The sequence below is a fragment of the Melozone crissalis genome, unplaced genomic scaffold (assembly GCF_028551555.1).
Source record: "Melozone crissalis strain CALT ecotype California unplaced genomic scaffold, PUWL_Pcris_2 ptg000062l_1, whole genome shotgun sequence".
Classification (NCBI taxonomy): Eukaryota; Metazoa; Chordata; class Aves; order Passeriformes; family Passerellidae; genus Melozone; species Melozone crissalis.
In genome coordinates, this window is record NW_026535840.1 from 2,048,024 (window position 1) to 2,068,260 (window position 20,237).

Genomic DNA, 20,237 nt, shown 5'->3' on the forward strand with positions numbered 1-20,237 from the left:
ATTTCCAAGTATTTTATCTGTTTTGGGGGGAGATGACATCTGTGGGACATACAAGTCAGGAGGCCTCTGGGATGACAGTCTGTACTGTGTGTTAGCCTGAAAGTGTCTGCTTTGGGCAGTATTTCATACCCAGAATTGAGTGAGAAATGTCTGAAGAAACTACTTTTATTTTGCCTGCATAAGATCAGTGTTCCTCCCCTCTTGATTGCAGCAGAAAGCATTGTGGAATTAATAACATTTCAAAGGGAAAACATTTTCCTTTTTAAATTGGAGGTCACTTTTTCTGACAGGGATATGCGGAAAAAATAATCTAGTGCTGGCGAATTTGTTTTCTAAGATTATGGTCAGTTAGGCCAATACCATGTAATCTCTTTATCCTGCATTTGAGTTTTCACTCTGGTGCAATAGTGTTGTGGTCAATAAATACTAAATAATCTCAGTGATGCTCCTGAGAATTAGACTTGTGTTTACTTACAGCTTTGGTTTAGCCAGCACTGGGGGAGGCTCCTTGGATGGTGATGCTGGCTCTGGTGTTTTCACTGGCTGTCCATTTATCTTCTCTGGGAAGTGGTTGGGTCTGCTTTGGCTGGTGGTGCCAGGTCCATCCTCTGAAGAGGATTCACTGCCCTTCTCATCTTCGGGCAGCTTGAAGTGCACGCGGAGCCCTGCCTTGGAGCTGGACCTGGGCTCGTTGTGGTTCACCAGGACTCCCTCCAGCTTGGGTCTGGGGGCTTGGCTTTGGAGGCTGGAAGGAGCCTGGGGGGCAGCCTGGTGCTCAGTGGCCACAAAGTCGATGGAGCACGTCGTGTGAAGGGCAGCAGTGCTGCTGCTGTCCTCGGGAGCTGCAGGAGGAAAGGTCAGACCTTTGGGACGTGTAAATGCCAGAAATCATAGGGAAATGAAAGCACTCTCTCTGTCCTTCCAGCTGTTGCACTGGCTTGATTGACCGTGTTTGTTTAAGAACAAATTCCCTCGAAAAAGGAATGTTGTAAAGGTAGAGGGGAAAGAGACACTGCTCCAGTTTGGAAAATCAGTCAGTGGTGTTCAGCCATGTCCCCAGTGAATTATTCCCCTACATCTTTGAAATGCAAACGTTGTTTTTTCCCCAGAGAATTCCCACACTTTTTAGTTATGAGGAACAGTGCCAGAGCTTGAGCTGCATTGGAGCCAACAGCACACAGCCCAAATCCCAGCTCTGCTGGATTTACCAGGAGCTTTAAAGGACTCGGCTGCTCTTACCTTTGACAGTCAGACGAGCTATGCTGGACACTGTGCCATATTTATTGCTTGCAGTACAGGTGAAACTGCCAGAATCTTCTGAAAATACTTCAGCAATAACCAGAGTACAAATCTCCTCTGCAAAGCACCAGAGCAGGGTTAGCACTTGGAGTGAGCATGCAGTGGCCAAACACACAGAACCCTGGCTGCCTTTGGGGAGATCTCCTTAGGGACTCCCACCTTGCTCACTTTGTTTCTAGTTCCATCAGTATTATCAGTTTTGGCAGCCTTTGTGTGCAGCAGCTGTTATCAGCATTGTCTGCAGCAGCTGGTACCCTCTGTGCTCCAGCATGCCCAATGGAAGCAAAGAACAGGTGTCAGCAGAGTGTGGAAAACATTAGAAAATGTTTTCCTAACACATGAAGTACAGACTTAAAAGAACTGAAAATTTAATTTGGAAAAATCTATAGTGTACTCCACACTCTCAGCTCATTAAAATATAGGTATTTTTTCTCTCTGATGATTGAAAGATTAATTATAATTGACTGGGAACAATTCAAGTGGAGTCACTCTGTAATGGGGATAAATATAAACCACATACATATAGACTGTTGTTTTCAAAAGTACAGATTTGCAGATAGAGGGGATAGTGCTAACTGTGCTCACAGAAAGTTAACTTTTGACTGCTTGGTGAAGATGACTAAAGGACACCAAAAATATGCCAGCAAAATTGTACTAGGAAAAACTATATTCCATCTAGAAAAGTCAGTCTGGGTTTATGCCATTCCTGTCTGACCAGTTTGGGCAGCAGTGCCAGCTAATAAATACCTGCTATGATGGGATTTGAAGTCTTTTGGTTTGCCTGAGTAGCTGGGAGGAGGAGGGACAGCAACATCTAAAGTGAATTTAAATGTGGGCTGATAAAATTCCTTCACCTACTCAGTGGCTATTTTTCTACAGTTGTGCAGTACACTTTCCTAAACCCCTACAGGATAAATATTCTATGAGTTCTATATTCTACTTTTGCACACTTGAACTTGATTGTTTCATGTCATCACCAAGGAAAACCCAAGAGCAACAAAGAGATTGTTTCCTATCAACTATAGGAGAATAACAGTTTATTATAGCAGTATGATAACAGAACCAGTTTAAGGCATTATAGTATCTAGTTCATCATGCTGGCATTGCCAACCACTGCATGCATGGAAATCCAGATTCCTTCTGAATGAGCAGCAGGTGATGAGGCTGTGACAACTGCACCCAGCTGATTATCCCCTAAAAACTGCCTCACATTACTCAGCAGTGATGCCACTGCACAGTAACAGAACAGTGGCACTGCCTTCTGGCAGAGGCTCCATCTCTATATTCCTCACTCTCAGACACAGGCACTTTCTTTCACGACTCTTTTTGGGGTAAAAACGTTTCAAATAGGGCAAGGAGAATACAGAAGTTTGTATTCCATAAGAATTAATACTGATTTGATAATTTTTTTCTTTGATAATTTTGCATCTTGACAGGAGCGACTTCATATATTTAATGGCAAAAAGCCATGAGGAGAGTGAATCTGTCATGGAGAAATACCCAAAGCTACAGGGCTCCTGTGCTCCAGCCCTGTGGAGCAGTCCCCATTCTGCCCTGGTCCTTGGCATCAGCAGGCCCAGCCACATTTATAGGATTTGCTGATGCCAGGGGTGGAACACCTGATGTGCTGCTCTCACATTTCGCTGCTCGGGAGCGCAGGGAATGGCTGACATGGCTGAGCATCTGATGCAATGTTCCCTAACTGGTAAACTGGATAAAAATAGCCCAGCTCTACCTCATCTCCTGTGCTTCAGGACCTCAGATGTACAGGGGACCCTCATACATTCATTTTATTAATCTTTAGCTCGTTTAAATCCTGAGGTAAAACTGGGTCTAAGCAAAGTGGAAGCATTTTCTGCAAAAGAGACTGAATTAATTCAAGTTACATGTTTGTGGAACAGTCTACAGTAAAATGTGTGCCACTAGTAGCTGTAGAGCATGAGGAAAAGAAGAAACTATGTTAATTAAATAATGAAGTTTTAATATTTAATATTTTATAAAGTTTAACCACCACATTTATGTAATTAAAAGTTATGATCCTCACCTGGTTCAGCCATAGATCGTGGTTCTGAAGGGAAGAAGAGCAGAATTATTAGATTGAATATAGTTATTTTTGCCAATATTTCTTTTTCCTTAAGCACTATATATAATGTTTGACCTTCTAAATAAGATGGAATACTCTTTTTGATCCAATTTTCTGTTTAAGGGGAGGTGAAGACAGCCAGGCCTTTTACTCAATAATGTGTCAAAGGCACAGTTGAACAATGTGAACACTTATGAACACTGTTGGGAACTTGGGAATAGGAAATAAATTCTCCAAGTAGCTGGGTGGGGGTTTTTTCACTATTGGCACAATTTTATTTTGTCTTGAAGACAATTTCTGAAACTCTGACCCACAGGAAATCAAGATATGATGAACCATTGTTTCACTTAGGTTTAGTTTAGTGTGGTATTTAAGGAATTCCTGTTGAATTTTCACAATTTTAGCATTTCAGTGACTTAGAGAAAATTGCAGATGTTCTGACTGCATTTGAAAATTAAAATTACAGTTGTAATAAGAAATTCACAGTGTTGCTATGTTAGCAATTTTGTTGCTTGCCTGTATTTTATTAGACACAATATTTTCACACAAGAAACATACTTTTCTGTAATATCCTAAAATCTGGAGAGTCTTCTATCAGTGTTCCTTCTCTATACCATTCAACCTTTGGGGAAGGAGCTCCTTTCACCCGACATTCAAAAACAACAAGCTGCCCCTCAGAAGCTGAAATATCCTGTAACATCTATTAGAGAAAATGAATAGACAGTCAGTAAATGTCTTAATGGTCTGGATGTAACACTGATTTCACTAAGATTTAATAAAGCCACGTAAACCCTTGAATGGCTTAGGAAAAGCATATTTTTTTCCCTTTTTTTTTTTTTTTTTTTTTTGAGAGCTCATTTTTAGTTATCTCTCTTTACAGTTATCTGACCTCTACTTTTCAAATATGTCACAGAAGAAATTACCTTTGTAAATACAGGAGCAGCAATTATAGGTCTTCCATCCAGTCCTTGCAAATAGTTAGTGGGGCTTTGAGCCTGTGGATTGCAAAACATCACAAGATGATGTTGAGGTGTGCAGACATTAGTTATCATATACAAGAGAAATGTGCTTTTGGAATGACATAAAAGAGATTTTGGTGGATGAATTCCAAAGCAAAACACCTAATGCAATGAACAGAAATTCTGTTGTGGGTGATCCTCCTGGATGGGATAACAGCAGAAATGTTATTAATTTATTGCCTTACTCTGGTCATCATGGCAAGAAAAGCTTTAGCACAGTGTATTGTAACATCTTTTCTTCATACTTCAATAAGGCAAATAAATGTTGTCTGCTTGGTCATAGTCTTCTTTTAAAAATCCTTAATCTACAAAATAGCTATTGATGTTAATAAGGAAATGTTAAGTCACGTGTGTGACTGCTACTATAATTCTTCTCCTTTGCCAAACCCAAACCTTTTACAGAGGTGGGATGTCAACCTGTTGATCCTACTCAGTGGAGCAGAATGGAATTGTTTTCCTGCTGGGAAACTTTGTTATATGGATTGAGTATTTAATACAGTTTTTTATTTTAGTGCAACAGGGTTTGCCTCAGAGCAGCAGAATTAATGATTCAGTATCTCAGGAAATAGCCACATTTACACACAGATGGTGCCTTATCAGCCAACAAAATTTAACAGTAGTGATTTTTGAAGTAACTATTACCCTTAAGAATCTCCTTTCAAAATGGAAGCGTGTTACTTAGTTCTATTTGTTCTTAGTTCTATTCTCATTGTAATCAAAAGCAAACGTGCATTAGTTCCCCTGTTCAGTATCTGTTCATTGCTTACCACCTAACCCTGGGCTGTAAGCTTTGAAAAGGCACTGGAAAGTGAGAAACTCATGAACTTTTCAGTTTTAGTTAATATGGCTCTCTTTCCTACCTGGAAAGAATTCACAGCTGTGAATATGCTGTCAGTTGGCAACGAAAAGGACTCCCAGTGCATGGCAATGTTAATCAGAACATGGCAATGTTAATTAGAACATGGCAATGTTAATTAGAACATGGTAGCATTAATTGGAACATGGTAACGTTAATTTCCTTTGATGTGGAAAGTAAAATGTTATGTGGCAAACAAGTTTATTTACATATCAAGTAAACATAGCAGTGAAACGATTCCGCTTAAAGTAAGTTTCATTGAAAGGAAAGGACTTCAAGTGAGCTCTGTATTGAGGGAGAGGAATTCCTGCTGGGCTGGAAGGGGCATGAGGCAGTCTGGGATGGGAGAAGGGCAAAGCCAGGTGCCCTTCCAGCCTCGGAGCTGTGGGAACGCACCTGGATCCTGTGCAGCCCCATGAACACACCTGGATCCTGTGCAGCCCAGGGAACACACCTGGATCCTGTGCAGCCCCATGAACACACCTGGATCCTGTGCAGCCCAAGGAACACACCTGGATCCTGTGCAGCCCCAGGAACACACCTGGATCCTGTGCAGCCCCAATGAACACACCTGGATCCTGTGCAGCCCAAGGAACACACCTGGATCCTGTGCAGCCCCATGAACACACCTGGATCCTGTGCAGCCCAAGGAACACACCTGGATCCTGTGCAGCCCCAATGAACACACCTGGATCCTGTGCAGCCCAAGGAACACACCTGGATCCTGTGCAGCCCCATGAACACACCTGGATCCTGTGCAGCCCAGGGGAACACACCTGGATCCTGTGCAGCCCCATGAACACACCTGGATCCTGTGCAGCCCAGGGGAACACACCTGGATCCTGTGCAGCCCCATGAACACACCTGGATCCTGTGCAGCCCCATGAACACACCTGGATCCTGTGCAGCCCCAGGGAACACACCTGGATCCTGTGCAGCACAATGAACACGCCTGGATCCTGTGCAGCCCCAGGGAACACACCTGGATCCTGTGCAGTGTCTGGATGGCTGCCAGGCTCAAAGCTGGAGTTCAACAGCTAAGCAAATGCTAGAAAATTTGGGGTTCTCAGTCCCAAACTGTAGAAGAAAGACTTTATTAAGAGCTCACTTTTATCCTCGAAATGCCCCATGGTGTTCCCCTACCTGGTTAACTGGTGGTGGCACAGTCTGGACCAGGACAGACACGGGCTGGGCCTCAGCTGGTGGGGCCTTGGAGGTTTCTTGGTGCTTGGCTGCAGCTCTGACAGCAGGAGATGCTGCATCCACAGAGGTGTTGGCTGGCTTTGGTTTGCTGTGAAATATTAACCAAGAACAAGTTCTCTGACTGCAGGCTAGAGCTGTGTGTGTCCCTCAGCCACATCTGTCTCAGTTACAGCCTCGCTGCCGGGACTGAGTTCCTCTTGCTCCAGGCTGAGCTGTGCTCTGTAAAGCTGCATTTGGTCAGTCAGCCTGCACACCGGGGCACCCTGAGATCTCATTTTTGGCCTGGATTATCCCAGCTGTGGCTTTACCAGCTCACAGCAGCATGAGAGAGCAATGCTGCTTTCACAGAGGACACTGCTGCTTTCCATTTTGTGCAGAGTTGGCCTCTAAGGTCATGCAAATACTGTGGTTTGCTTGGATACAGATTCAGTAATTAATTGCTCAAAAATAAAACAGAGGCATGCTTTCTGATCAACATATCATCAGTTTTAGTGTACAGAGTGACACCTCCTCACTTTGTGGTTGTTTATATATGGAAATGCAAGAGCTGACCCTTTTTGGTGAAATGATGCAGACAGTGAACAGCTGGTCTTTTTATTCAGTTTGAATTCTCCCCAGAAAATCTAGCCTTCAAAACAGAAGGTGCTTTTCTCAGAGTGAAGGTACAGCTGTTGTGATCACTGATTTCTCTTTTGAACTTCTTTTAGCACCTGTTCTCATATGAACTCCCTTTAGTTACAGGTGTTCAGATTGGTGTGATGGCAGTGGAAGGTGAGCAGAAATGAAGACATTACACCCAAACCTGGCCTTTCATAATGTGATCATTTGGGGACATCCTGCTTTGATGTCAGAGCAGCATTGCGAGAAAAAAATTACCTCACAATTTAATGAGGTAAGTGATTTATAGATGCCATCAAGTGATCAGGATCATGGTCAACCCTACATTGACATCTAATGAGGTGAATTTGAAAAAAAAAAAAAGTCTGTGACATTTGGACAGGGCTGAGCTGGAATGGAAAACTTCACAATTCATCCAAACTGATCAGCAGTACATCCCAAATCTGAGACTTTCTTAACCTTAAGTTTTATAAAACCCTTAACATTTATCAAAGTCCGTGAACCAATTCCATCTGGAGTTCTTTATGACCTTGAAGTTTGAATTGCATACAACAGGATTTGCTGTCAGCCTGAGGTCTTCAGTCAAATACACTGCAAATGTCTTCTCTTTGCATTTTAAAAACTGGCATTTGTAATGAGTGTAATTCTCCTTAGTGGTGGAAAAAACCAAGAAGGTGCATCAATCTATCTGATTAGGGCCTCTCTTATCAAGGACTGGTTGCTTTTGATGTTGAATCTGTGCATACAAAAGAGTTCAAAATAAAAGACTGATTATTTTAGTTTTCAACCAGTGTGACTCCCTTTCTAGTTCATAGAAGGACTTTGATTCTGAAAGATTTTTAACAGCATTGGATCAAGTTCTAAATCATCAGGGAATGCATTTCAGTTAGGAAAAATAAAGAAATGAATAAATAAATATTTCCCAGATTTTAGGTTACATCTGACATATTTTCTTTTTATAATTAAATAGTCTTTCATACCATCATTTCAGTTCACTCTAGTGCATGTCTATTAATTTCTTCATCTTAAATCTAAATCATCAATCTACCTCTATTCTACCAAAAACCTTGTATATTTTCATGTGAGAAACTGTACTACATTCTTTGTCCAAGTCAGACACTTAAATCAACATTTAAGTTGGATCTAGTCAAATGGATGTTGTTTTAGTAAATTAATTTTAGAATTTCAATATTTATGGTAACACCTTTTCTTTTATATTAATATTTAATAGTGAAATTTTAGTTCTTAATCCAAAGTTGAGGACACAAAAGCAAATAATGTTTGTTCCATACTATTTGTAAAGCAAACAAGTGCACAAACAAAACCCAACCCAACCAACCCAAACTAATCCTAAACAGAATGATAATGTCTTGGAAGCTGCAAGCTGAAATGTCTGCACTTGTGGGGTTTTTACTGTAAGAAATTTGGGAGGTGGAGTTGGTTTTAAACTTACTGATCCATTTCGTCCTTGGTGATTTCACCTTCAGAGTCAGAAGAAGAGATGCCTGTGAAAAAATAAAAATAAATAAAATTAGCAGAGAGGTTTTGAGTTTCTCTCTGAATGGTACAAACCTTCATTCAGCTTTCCTGTAGCCCACTCCATGGGTATGTGTTATAAAGCTGTGCCCAGACAAAAGTCCCACTGCAGGAGAGGTGAACAGGTCCCACTCTGTGCAAGGTGCAGAGCTGCTGTTGGGGTAAGGTGCAACTTATTTGGCAGGAGGTGCAGCTGAAGTAAGGAGAGGAATATCCAAGAGGGAATGAATACCTGGGTGTTCCTTGGGCTCTTTTTCAAATGCCACTATGATTTAGTCCATATTTGTTGTGAATTGAGTACAAGTTTCTTCTCTCAGACACCTGATGCTACCAGATTGAAAGGAAAAAGAGAGACCTGGAGCTGTGGCTGTTGTTCTCCAGCTGGTGCCTTGTACCACAGTGTGAAGGAGATCCTCACTCTGTTTACTGACTGCTGTCACTTACTGAGACATTTTACACTTCTGATTCTGCCTTCACTGTGCTGGAATTTGCATTTTCTGTGCAGTTCCTGCCAGTGAGCATCTCCCTCAGCCCTGGCTCCCATCCAGCACCCACCTTGGCCCCTGCCTTGTAAATCCCTGCCAAGCACAGACATCTCCCTCTGATCAGGGCAGGGCAGATGCTGAAAAAGGATTTGTCCTTTCCCTGTCAGCTTAGAGTCGTGGAAGGAGAATAGCAGCAGAACTAAATTCATCTTTTTGGCACTGCTTTAATCTGTGAATGGCCCCGCTGTGCTCAGTGATGGTGCCCATAGTATGCTTCTCTGAGGGAAAAGGAAAAAAAATTCTATGTGTTTATTTTAAGTTTGTAGTCATGCTAGCACAATAATGGATTCAATCTCAAATCTTACCCAAGAAAGTGTAAAAAAAAAATATAATACATAGACCACTCTTAGGTCTACTATGTATAGTAAAAAGCATAAGGAGAAAGAAAGGACACCTAAACCTGCAAATATATTTTCTGTTTGATTTACAGCATCTACTGGGCAAGGAGAATATAAAATTGATGGCATATTTATTTTGGTTACAGGGTCCCAAGAAAGAGTTAAGAGGAAGCTGTCCTACATTCAATTTGCGATAATGACTGTAGGGAAAAGGGATTAATAAGAATTAGACACAAAGTTTAGTTTCTTACACTTCTGTAGAGTTCCACAGACAAAAAATACAAGGTAGTTTCAGAATCTGAGTGTTTTTAGACTTGGATCTTGCAGTGAGATATATAAAACCTCTGGGAAGTAACACAATAAAATGTAAGGGCTGGTCCCTTGTCTGAAGAGCGTTTTACAGGAAAATAATAATGATTTTAGTAACGATGGAAAGTGTTGACTCCTGCTATGGGTTTTTAATGACAAAACTATCACAGTCAGCAAACAAGATACATAATTATATCTTAGTTTCAACCACCAGTTTGTGGAACACTGCAGGATTACCTTCTATGTAAATCTCTGCAGAGGTGGAGTCAGTTCCATAGATGTTGGAAGCAAAGCACGAGTAGCGCCCCGTGTCCTCCTCAAAGGCCTCAACAATGACCAGAGAGTGTCGCTCTCCTGCCTGGATGATCTGGATGTCTGGTGAGTTCTCAAGCTCCTTCCCTTCACAGTACCACCTGCAAGGCAAAAAGAAATTGTTCTTCAATGCAAACAAGTTGGTGACTAGGGTGATAGTGTTTGAAGTCTTTCTGATGGTAAAATTGGTAGGTTTAGCCTGGAGGTTCTGACAGAGTACTGCAGGTAAGTATTGAATCAACAGTCATAGGAATAAAATATGGATGATTTTCATAATAGTCAATAAAGACTAAAAGAGTTCTGAATTTGGAACACTGTCAATCCAGCTCTGAATTTCTCTTGAGGTACAATCAGATCTGTGTAGTGGCTTAATGTGCAGCAAAAGCCACCTAACTCTAAGTTAACAAATATCCCTCAAACTTGTGTTTCTTAAGTTCGTGTTAATTCAGAATGTGACTGAAATTTGTCTTTGTTTGGTGATATATTTAACACAATCTGCTTTTTATAAAATATGGCAGAAGTGTATCACAAGGTAAGAGAGCTGATCTGTTCAGGAGGGAGAGCAGCACTGATGGATGCTGGTTACAAGGCACAACAGAGGCACACAAAGCAGGTGGGTCTGCAGAAACACATTCACATTAAATCTAGGCTTTATAAAGAAGATGTAGTGCTGTGTATCAAGATCCAGAGTTCAATGTTTGAGATAATATTCAGAAATACCTGTAATTATAGACAACTAGCTAAACTTGAAAAGCCAAAATTGAGTGCATTCATCTTCACTGTAACTTTTCTCATGAAGATTGATAGATGGATAGATGGATGGATGGATAGATGGATGGATAGATAGAAAGATAGATTAGATAGATAGATAGATAGATAGATAGATAGATGATAGATAGATAGATAGATAGATAGATGGATAGATAGATAGATATAGATAGATAGATATAGATAGATGGATAGATAGATGGATAGATAGATAGATAGATAGATAGATAGATATAGATGGATAGATAGATGGATAGATAGATAGATAGATAGATAAATAGATAGATAGATATAGATAGATAGATAGATAGATAGATAGATATAGATAGATATAAATGCCACTAAAGTATTTGCATTTTCTTACTGTGACTTTCTTAATTACATGTGATTAGCTACTGCATCTGCTGCATGTGAGGGTGGGGGCTGTCATACTGGCAATATTTTTTATTCAATGAGATAAAAAATTATTAATAATTTCATCCATCTTTTATTGTAACTTGGTAAAAGAACCTGTCAACATTTAAGTGGTACTACAGCAAATAAGATTGTTGTGGAAAGGATAAGGATAGGTTTTTAAGTAAAAAATTGTAATAATTAATACCTCCTGTCTTACATTATAAGCTACTTTAATACATGTCCATCTCAGATACTTTCAGAAAACATGAATAAATTTTTTTGATCACTCAGTTGCAGAACTTTTAAAAAACTTTGTGCTCCAAATTAAGCATGAAGAAAAAGCCAAATTAATATAATGAAAAAAATCTCTAAGCAGTCCCCACCAGCAGAAACCCAGAATATAACTGAAGCAAAACACAGAACTGAGGAAGGAGCCTCAAGGGGTGCCTTTCACTCACCCCAGAGCTGCCCTCAGCTGCCTCCTGCCCATGGACACCTCCTAGGAGTGCACTTGACTCCAGGCAGCTTGCAGCAGCCACTCATGCTGCTTCCCAAACCCCGGTGGAGATGCTGAAGCTGCAGAGAGTTTTCTCTGGCCACCAACCAAACCTCTGGAGGCTGCAGAGCCAGCTGTGCTCCCACAGGAGGGAGCAGTGCCAGCAGCACAGATCCAGGGGTGCCAGGTGAGCTGGCACATGTGGGAGGAGGAGGAAGCGCCTGGGGGTTGTGGCTCAGATCACAGACCCACCTCACCCAGCAAGCTCTCCTGGCACTGGCCCAGAGTGACACTGAGGGAAAAACCAGCAAAATGAACTGTACATGTGTGTATATTCTATGTATGTGTGTACATTCTATACATCTATACATGTGTGCATATTCTATGTATGTGTGTACATTCTATACATGTGTGCACATTCTATACATGTGTGTACATTCTATGTATGTGTGTACATTCTATACATGTGTGTATATCTATACATGTGTGTATAGAATATTCTATACATGTGTGCACATTCTATACATGTGTGTACATTCTATACATGTGTGCACATTCTATACATGTGTGTACATTCTATGTATGTGTGTACATTCTATACATGTGTGTATATCTATACATGTGTGTATAGAATATTCTATACATGTGTGCACATTCTATACATGTGTGTACATTCTATACATGTGTATATATCTATACATGCGTGCATAGAACATTCTATACATGTGTGTACATTCTGTACATGTGTGCATATTCTATACATGTACGTACATTCTATATCTGTACCTTCTATACATGTGTGTATAGAATATACATGTTTGTATATTCTATACATGTACATACATTCTATACATGTGTGTACATTCTATACATGTGTGCACATTCTATACATGTGTGTACATTCTTACATGTGTGTACATTCTATACATGTGTGCATACTCTATACATGGGTGTACATTCTATACATGTGTGCATATTCTATTCCTGTGTGTATATTTTATACATGTGTGCATATTTTATACATGTGTGTACATTCTATACATGTGTGCACATTCTATACATGTGTGTACATTCTATCCCCGTGTGTACACTCTATACATGTGTGTATATTGTATACATGTGTGTATAGAATATTCTATACATATGTGTACATTCTATACATGGGTGTACATCGTATACATGTGTGCACATTCTATCCCTGTCTGTATATTTTATACATGTGTGCATATTTTATACATGTGTGTACATTCTATACATGTGTGTACATTCTATCCCCGTGTGTACACTCTATACATGTGTGTATATTCTATACCTGTGTGTATAGAATATTCTATACATATGTGTACATTCTGTACATGTGTGTACATTGTGTACATGTGTGTATATTCTACACCTGTGTGTATATTCACTCATTGCCCTGGAGTGTGTAGCCAGTCTCTTTAACTTCTTCCCCAAGGCAAGAAGCAGCACTTAAAAACAGTTCTAAAAATGTGAAATCACTGGTCTTAAAATCATAATTTATGAACTACCTCTCCCTTTAAGAATTTCATGGTCACAGTGCCTTTATCATTATTTTCCAATAGATTAGACTGTATGGTTCCTTACTAACATTTATTTTGAAAATACTGATCTTTATTTATGTTATCTTTATTTTGAAACTATTGGTCTGTGTTTCCTTTAAAATACATTTCCTTTAAAAATTATTATCTTTCTACCTTCTTCTGATCAGCTTTTAGTGGTCACACTCTGTCACAGTCCTGTCAGATCCTCCAACACAAAACCCTTCAAACAGAAGGAGCTACACCTATTTTAAACTTTGCCCATCATGGCTTGCCCAAATCTGGAATTTTTACCACTAATACTTGGATACAAAGGGAGTTTTTTTGACAGGTTCCTCAGAAGTGAGGATCACATTTTCCTTTCTGTTCAGTGCTGTCCTCACACAGGTACAGACACCATAACTCATAGCTGGGATCCAGAGCAGAAACCTCCCCTGCCTGGGATAGATGAACAACTCTACCAGGGGCAAGCAGAGGAAATGTTCACAGCCCCAAGGGAGAACTATGGCAATGTGCACTACAGGGTCCATTGAAAATATCCTGTGACATTTATTAGTGCCTTTTCAAGGTCCAGACTTGGGAATTACATAGGATTCCTGTGATACTGAAGGGAGAATTTTTTAAAATTCTGTTTATATTATGGTTTATTCTACTGCTGTTCTCAAGAGCTGCAGTTGGTGATCACTGAAAATGGTCACATTACCAGGAGAGAAGGTCCATGCAGCTGTGTGACTGCAGGCACAAATTTGGTATGTGAATGTACAAGTTGCCTTTTAGGTGTGTAATTCATGTAGGCAACTGTGTACTTTGGGACATGAGTCATGGCACTTACTCATGTCTTTTTATATTCCCACCCCATGCCTCTTCCTGATATTGTAGCCTTGTTGGAGTGTGTGTGAGCCCTGGCACATATCAATAAGCATTCAGGAGAATACCCATGCTCTAGAATTTGATTTCATTTCCAGCAGCTCCTTTTCAGAACATTAAAATATCTTGCATAGTACAGTTATATTATATTTTTTTGTCCACTTAAATGTGTTTCCTTACTGAAGTGGCACATTGGGCAAAACACATGACACAAATTGCTGTGATATAATTGCCATTAAGGTAGAACTCACTGTGTTACTGATCAGCTTTTCCAATTAACCTGTTGTGCTTGTGCAGAGTTAAGTCTGTATCATCCTTTTGTGAGGCACAATTTAATTTTCCTATAAGCAAATTTTAAAACACCATGTAAGCTAATCTTTACACTTCCCTTGTTAGTATACAAGTATTATATTCCTTAAGTAGAGTCAAACTGTGAATTGAGTTAATTGGGGTTTTTGCAGTTATTTTTTCCTTTGGTTAGTCCCAGATTTGCAGCATCAGTAATTTAAAACTTCAGGAATAAACTCCTGTTTCAAACCTGTGTTTAGTTCTCTGTGCAGTGTGTTCTGTAGTGACTCTTTTCAGCATAATGTTGAAGTATTTTGAGATTAAGTTGCAAAAAGGAGCATGTTGTGTGCATGTTGTTGTAATGCTGATAAATCAGAACCAGTGGTCTCCTGTGAAGTTAAGCTTCATGGAAACCTTTGGGGTGGTGTAGCTACTCCTTCCTTGCTCACATTTGGTTTTGCACTTCCCATGAGAACACTGTACATGGTGGCAATGAAATGTCAGCCCCAGCAGCCCTGGCCCTGAGCTACGTGCCATGGCTGAGCACAGAGCTCTGCACTGACATTTCATCCCTGCCATGGATTGCAGGGAGAGCTTCCTCCTGCAAGGCAGCTCACATTCAGCACAGCACTGCCATCCCCCGTGCCAAATTCAGGATCCTAATCCGCTCACTTGACTGAATGCGAGAGAAGTTTGGCTATAGACAGAGCACTAAAACAGAAATGCTTTCATTTGGCAGCCAGGGAGAAAAATCTTAATTAATCTTGCAGGGTTTCAGAGTTTCTAAAAATCTGTGATTAGTTGCAGGTCTGGTCTCCTCAAACAAAGCAGCGTAAAATGCAGCTTTTAGGCTTTGTATGCCTATGTTAAAGAATGTTTTCATAGAAACCTTATGACATACAGCCTGTTTTTAGAACATTAAATCCTCATGACACTTCCAGCATAGCTGTGTATGCCAAACCATGCAATGTGATTCATCAGTAAAATTAACCTGAGAGCGATGTGCCAAACAGTTTGGAAAAATGTAGGCACCTCTGAACTTGAGGGGAAAAGGAGTGCTCTCCTCACAGAGGGGAGTAAATGTCACACCTACCATTACTCACAGAAGGGAGCATGAGAAGGAGGTCATCACACACTTTGGAAGTACACCCTGCATTTCTCTCAAGGTTTGTTTCTAGCCCACAGTGCAGCCAGAGCAAAGCAACCAGCAGGAATTGCAGCGGTGCTCTGTAATTGCCAGCTGAGGTTGGAGCGAGCTGAGGCACACATCCTGTGCTGTCACACTGAAAAATGAATCACTTCTCACACACATTTCTAGACAGGTTGGCCAAGTGAGCTTCCTCTGAATTGTGGGCTTGTTACATTAAGGCTGAGTTACCTTTAAGAACATTTGGGCAGGTCTTTCTGAATTCAGCCCAGAGGACTTGGCTTTCCCTGTCCTGGTGTTTCACATCAGTTCCCCAGTTCTTCCCCTGCTCCACCATCCAGTTTTCTTTCCCTCAGTGAGCCCTTGTGCTGGATAGTTATGTACCACACCTGTAATGCTTTATCATTGCCATGCTTTGGTAATTTGATAAATAACCAAAATGGTATTTTGACCCTGATCCATCACAAATGTCATTTACACCATCTTTTACATCAATTTGGTTTAGTACTACCTTGCTTTCAAACATGGTATCTGCCCTTCATATTTTCCAGTCCTTTCTATCCCTGTGATCAGCTTCTTTCTAAATATCCTGTCTCTAATTTCTCTCTTGTAATCCCCATTACATCAGTCTGCTCCTGGTGTTGACTGATTAACTGCATTGCAGAGCTTGCTGAATCCTGTTCTTGTTTCACAGTGCTCTGGGTTCCCACAGTGACTCCCACTTTGTCTTTGTGTCTAATATATGCATTTAAGGCCCTTGGGATCCCTTTCTGTGCTTCAGAAGTCCATTTCAAGTCAAAGGTCATTGAGATTTCTTTCAACAGTTGCTACCTTGCCAGTTGGTCCTTTCCTGGCACTGCTGATTTTTTTATTTCTTTTACCTGTCTATTCCGGCCTTGCCCAGCTCCACAGACACTGAACTCACTCACCATAAACCTTGGAAAACTCTTACCCTCCAAGCAAGACATTTGGCAATTCTGAGCAGAGTTCTGCTCACAATCCCACAACTATGGCCAGCAAGATGCCTCCCTCACTCTTGCAGAAGCAGATTAAAAGTAAGCACTATTTTTAGGGAAAAAACCCCCACAATCTTCTGGTCCCCATGATTAATGGCACACAAACCCCAAAGTACATTCTGGTTTCTGGTTTCCTTGTGCTGCAGCAGTGACTAACAAGGCCACCGTACATGGAAGCATGTGAATATTTATCACTCAGTCAAGTGACAGTTTTTGCACCCTCTCTCACTGTTACTTCTGCACAGTGGTGGAGGTGAAAGAATCTTTGAGGAACATGACAAAGTTTTGTTAATAAACAATTATGATCAGGAAACTCTTCCAGCAGCTAACATTCCCAGCTTTCTCCTTAATATAGCACATACATACACACACAAACACAAGGGACAGAGAGTTCAGAGTTCTTCCCCTGTGACTTATCTTTTATTTTTTTAGTTAAAATTGTGAAACTGAAAGCTGAGCCTGATCTTTTTCTTGAGCTGGAACTGCTTGGGACTAAATTTCCCTAGGGGATTTCTTTCTCCCTGTCCCTCATTTCCTATATCTGATGGATACTTCTTCTACAGAGGTGTAGTAGCTCCTGTACTGAATGGTATTCACATAAGTAACTTATTTAATTAATCAAAATTAACAAAATCAAATGTTGAAATAGAAATTTCAACTAAAAACCTCAGGTTTGTTGGGGCACAAATGGACCCAAGTTACAAAGATATCCATCCTCCGTTTCTGTGGGATCAGTGGCTCCTGAATGGGGTGTGCAGGCATTCTGCTCATCCCTGGATATCTGCAGCATGAGCCATCACTCCTGGGTTCTCCAATCTGCCCTCGTGAGCCTTCAGTGACTCCACAGTGTCAGCTTCTAATTCTGGGGGTTGTTAAACGCCTAAACTTGGCTGACATGAGCACCTTGTCACTTTTATGTATGTCAACAGCACAGACATGACTGCTGGGATAAGGAAAGCACTGTGGCCTTCTGGAGAAACACCTGAATTGAACATTGTGTGTTGGAGTACAATCTGTGAACAAGCAATTCAGGGTTCACCTGCTCTGAGTATGAAGAAAGCCAGACTGAGTTTGTGTACAGGTTCAGATCCATAAGAGAAGATGATTTCACTTGTTGTCTTTGCATGATAAGCTATGAACGATAAAAGGGGGGGAAATAATTTCTGACTTCCAGGGATCCTACTGACATTTTTATTATCAAAAGGATTTATCAAGGCAAGTGCCTGGAGAAATAAGCAAAAGAAGTGTTCAGAGTCTTGCTTTATAAACAGAGAGTGTCCCTAATATCTAGGGGATGATGATATTTCCTGTTTGTTTTCTGTTTAAAAACCCCTTAATTGCTGGCACTGTTTTCTCTTTTAGTCAGACTCCTCTATGAGTTTATGGGCTGAACACAATACAACATTTGTAATGGCTCCACCAAGGAAATGCCTATAAACTGTTAATCAGAGCAGTGAGTTTAGACTGGAACATAGTAGAAATAATACTCTTCCCAAGCAAGGTATTCCCCACTTGCACACACCTACCATTACAGAAATACAAAATGACAAGTGCAGAATGTGTTTACCTGACTTCAGGTGCTGGGATTCCTACCACAATGCAGTCCAATTGCACTTTGGATCCCTCAGGAACTTCCCTGCTCTTCAGTTTTTGAGTAAAGCGTGGTGGCTGTCCAAGGGGCTCATCAGAATATACAGAGGCAGATTCTGACTCTGCTTTCAGCTCTGCACTGGTTAATTGGCTGAGAGATTCCAGGTGTGCTGCCTGTTGATCATCTGTTTGTTCCAAAGTTTTCTCTGCTTTGTTTTCCAAGTCTTGAGGTGTTGGAATGGAAAGCCTTTCTCTGTTTTCTGATGTGATAGACAGGTTAGAGCTGCCTTTCTGAGCAGACTTGTTCTTGGATTCAATTTTGCTCTTGTAGTTTTTGCACGTTCGGGGCCGTATTCTTTCCGAGTTGTGGGCTTTGAAAAGTGACGAGAGCTCCTCAATGAAATCTGCTGCCTTGTTCAGGAATTCCTTTTTGGATTCTGACTCAGAAGGGAGGTGGTGTTTCTTTAGGTCTTGGGAGCTCCCTTTGGACCCCTTGGTGTTTCTGACGTGTTCCTGACAGAAGTTGGAGTGCAGGCCATTGTCTGCCGTTTTCAGAGCCGTGGGCTGGGCCATTGGTTTGCGTTTCCCCGTGGTGTTCAGCTGCTCTGGAGGGCACTGTGAATGTGCCTGAAGCTCATCCTGCTTCATTTCCAGCGGGCTCTGATCAATAGCTTGTCTTGCCAGGTTTACACTTTCATCAAGCTCTTCCTGGCTCAAAAAGGCAGACAGATCTGGGAGGTCATCTTGGGCAGCTACCTCATCTGAATCACCAGAAGCATTGCCATAGTGGAAATTATGAGAAACTGGCTCTGATCTGCTTCTTTCACTCCTCCCTTGGTGCTTGGTTTCTGCTAAATAGCTCTCCCTCAGAAGCTGAGATATTGAAGTGGAGGTTTCTAAACTGTCGTCTTGCATGCTGCCAACAAAAAGGACAAACAGGACCACGCCTTATCAATAGCAATTATTTTCATTGAACACAATGACAGGCTTCTGGAAAGCAGAACACAACATTTTCAAACTGCACCTGTGTGCTGAATACTTGGGAGCACTTGTAGTACTTGAAGCATAAGGATGGCCTTGTGTTAAAGGCTCCTTCTGCCTTCAGCCAGCAAAGTTCATCCTTCATCACTTTCCACTGTCAGTGACCTCACATAAAACAACTGAGAGTGTGGTGTTTTCTACTCTGTTCAAGGCAAAACTTCAACTACAGAGCTATTAACTGAGTTTCAATGTCAAATCTTCATCATTGCTGACGTGTGTTGCTCAGCTAAGAAACAATCTCACCAGATTAGATTAAGTGTTGGATATTTCAGGGACTGAAAGTTGTTGAGAATAACAGTACTTTAAAGTGAAGTAAATTTAGCTTGAAAAGCACTGAAGTAGTAAGTAAATGAACCCTCAAAATCATAAGAGGGATGTGAGGAGGAAGGAAAAAGAACTAAAATATTCTATAATGACAATTTCTCGTGCATTATAGGAAGCTATAATGGTGCTGAATGTTCCACAGCTTCTTAAATCCAGCATTATTTCTAATAAGCCATTTAAAGTAAGTAGAGAACTATGTCATTATTTATTGAAAGTAAGTAGAGAACTGTGTCATTATTTGAGGCAAACATAATTTGTACTACAGGGCTTTCAGAATCATGTTCTTAGGCCATCCTGATTCTGAAAAAATGTACCACATGAGATGAGAGCGTCAGGAAGCCAAAAGTAACCTGCATGCCTGGTAAGCAAAGCTAAAGCATCCCCTTTGATACTTGAACAAGTGTAACTGTGTGGGGTTCTCCCTTTATTTACATGAGCCATGGTGAGTGCAGAGGGATTCAGACACCCTGACAACACCCTCCTCTTCTGGTGCCCTAAACAGGGAGACAAATGAGTGCTCTGTACCCCACTGAGAGAGCTGATTCCTCCCAGGGACTGAAACAAGTGCAGGACTGGCCCCTGGATCTGTCTCTCAGGCTGTGCAGTGCTCATTATCCCCCTGGATCT

At 41.0% G+C, this 20,237-nt stretch overlaps 1 protein-coding gene across 1 annotated transcript in view; it reads right to left on the bottom strand.

Moving 5' to 3' along the window:
* Positions 1-19,160, bottom strand: part of MYPN (myopalladin) — a 44,295-nt gene extending 25,135 nt beyond the window's left edge. Inside the window, exons 1-9 of the mRNA XM_054288356.1 lie at positions 18,223-19,160; positions 10,044-10,219; positions 8,532-8,583; positions 6,401-6,548; positions 4,306-4,377; positions 3,941-4,082; positions 3,344-3,367; positions 1,240-1,356; positions 476-842 (exon numbers count right to left, since the gene is read on the bottom strand). Of these exons, the coding sequence (XP_054144331.1) occupies positions 476-842; positions 1,240-1,356; positions 3,344-3,367; positions 3,941-4,082; positions 4,306-4,377; positions 6,401-6,548; positions 8,532-8,583; positions 10,044-10,219; positions 18,223-19,160 (2,036 nt within the window). The remainder of the gene's footprint in view (positions 1-475; positions 843-1,239; positions 1,357-3,343; positions 3,368-3,940; positions 4,083-4,305; positions 4,378-6,400; positions 6,549-8,531; positions 8,584-10,043; positions 10,220-18,222) is intronic.
* Positions 19,161-20,237: the final 1,077 nt, after the last annotated feature.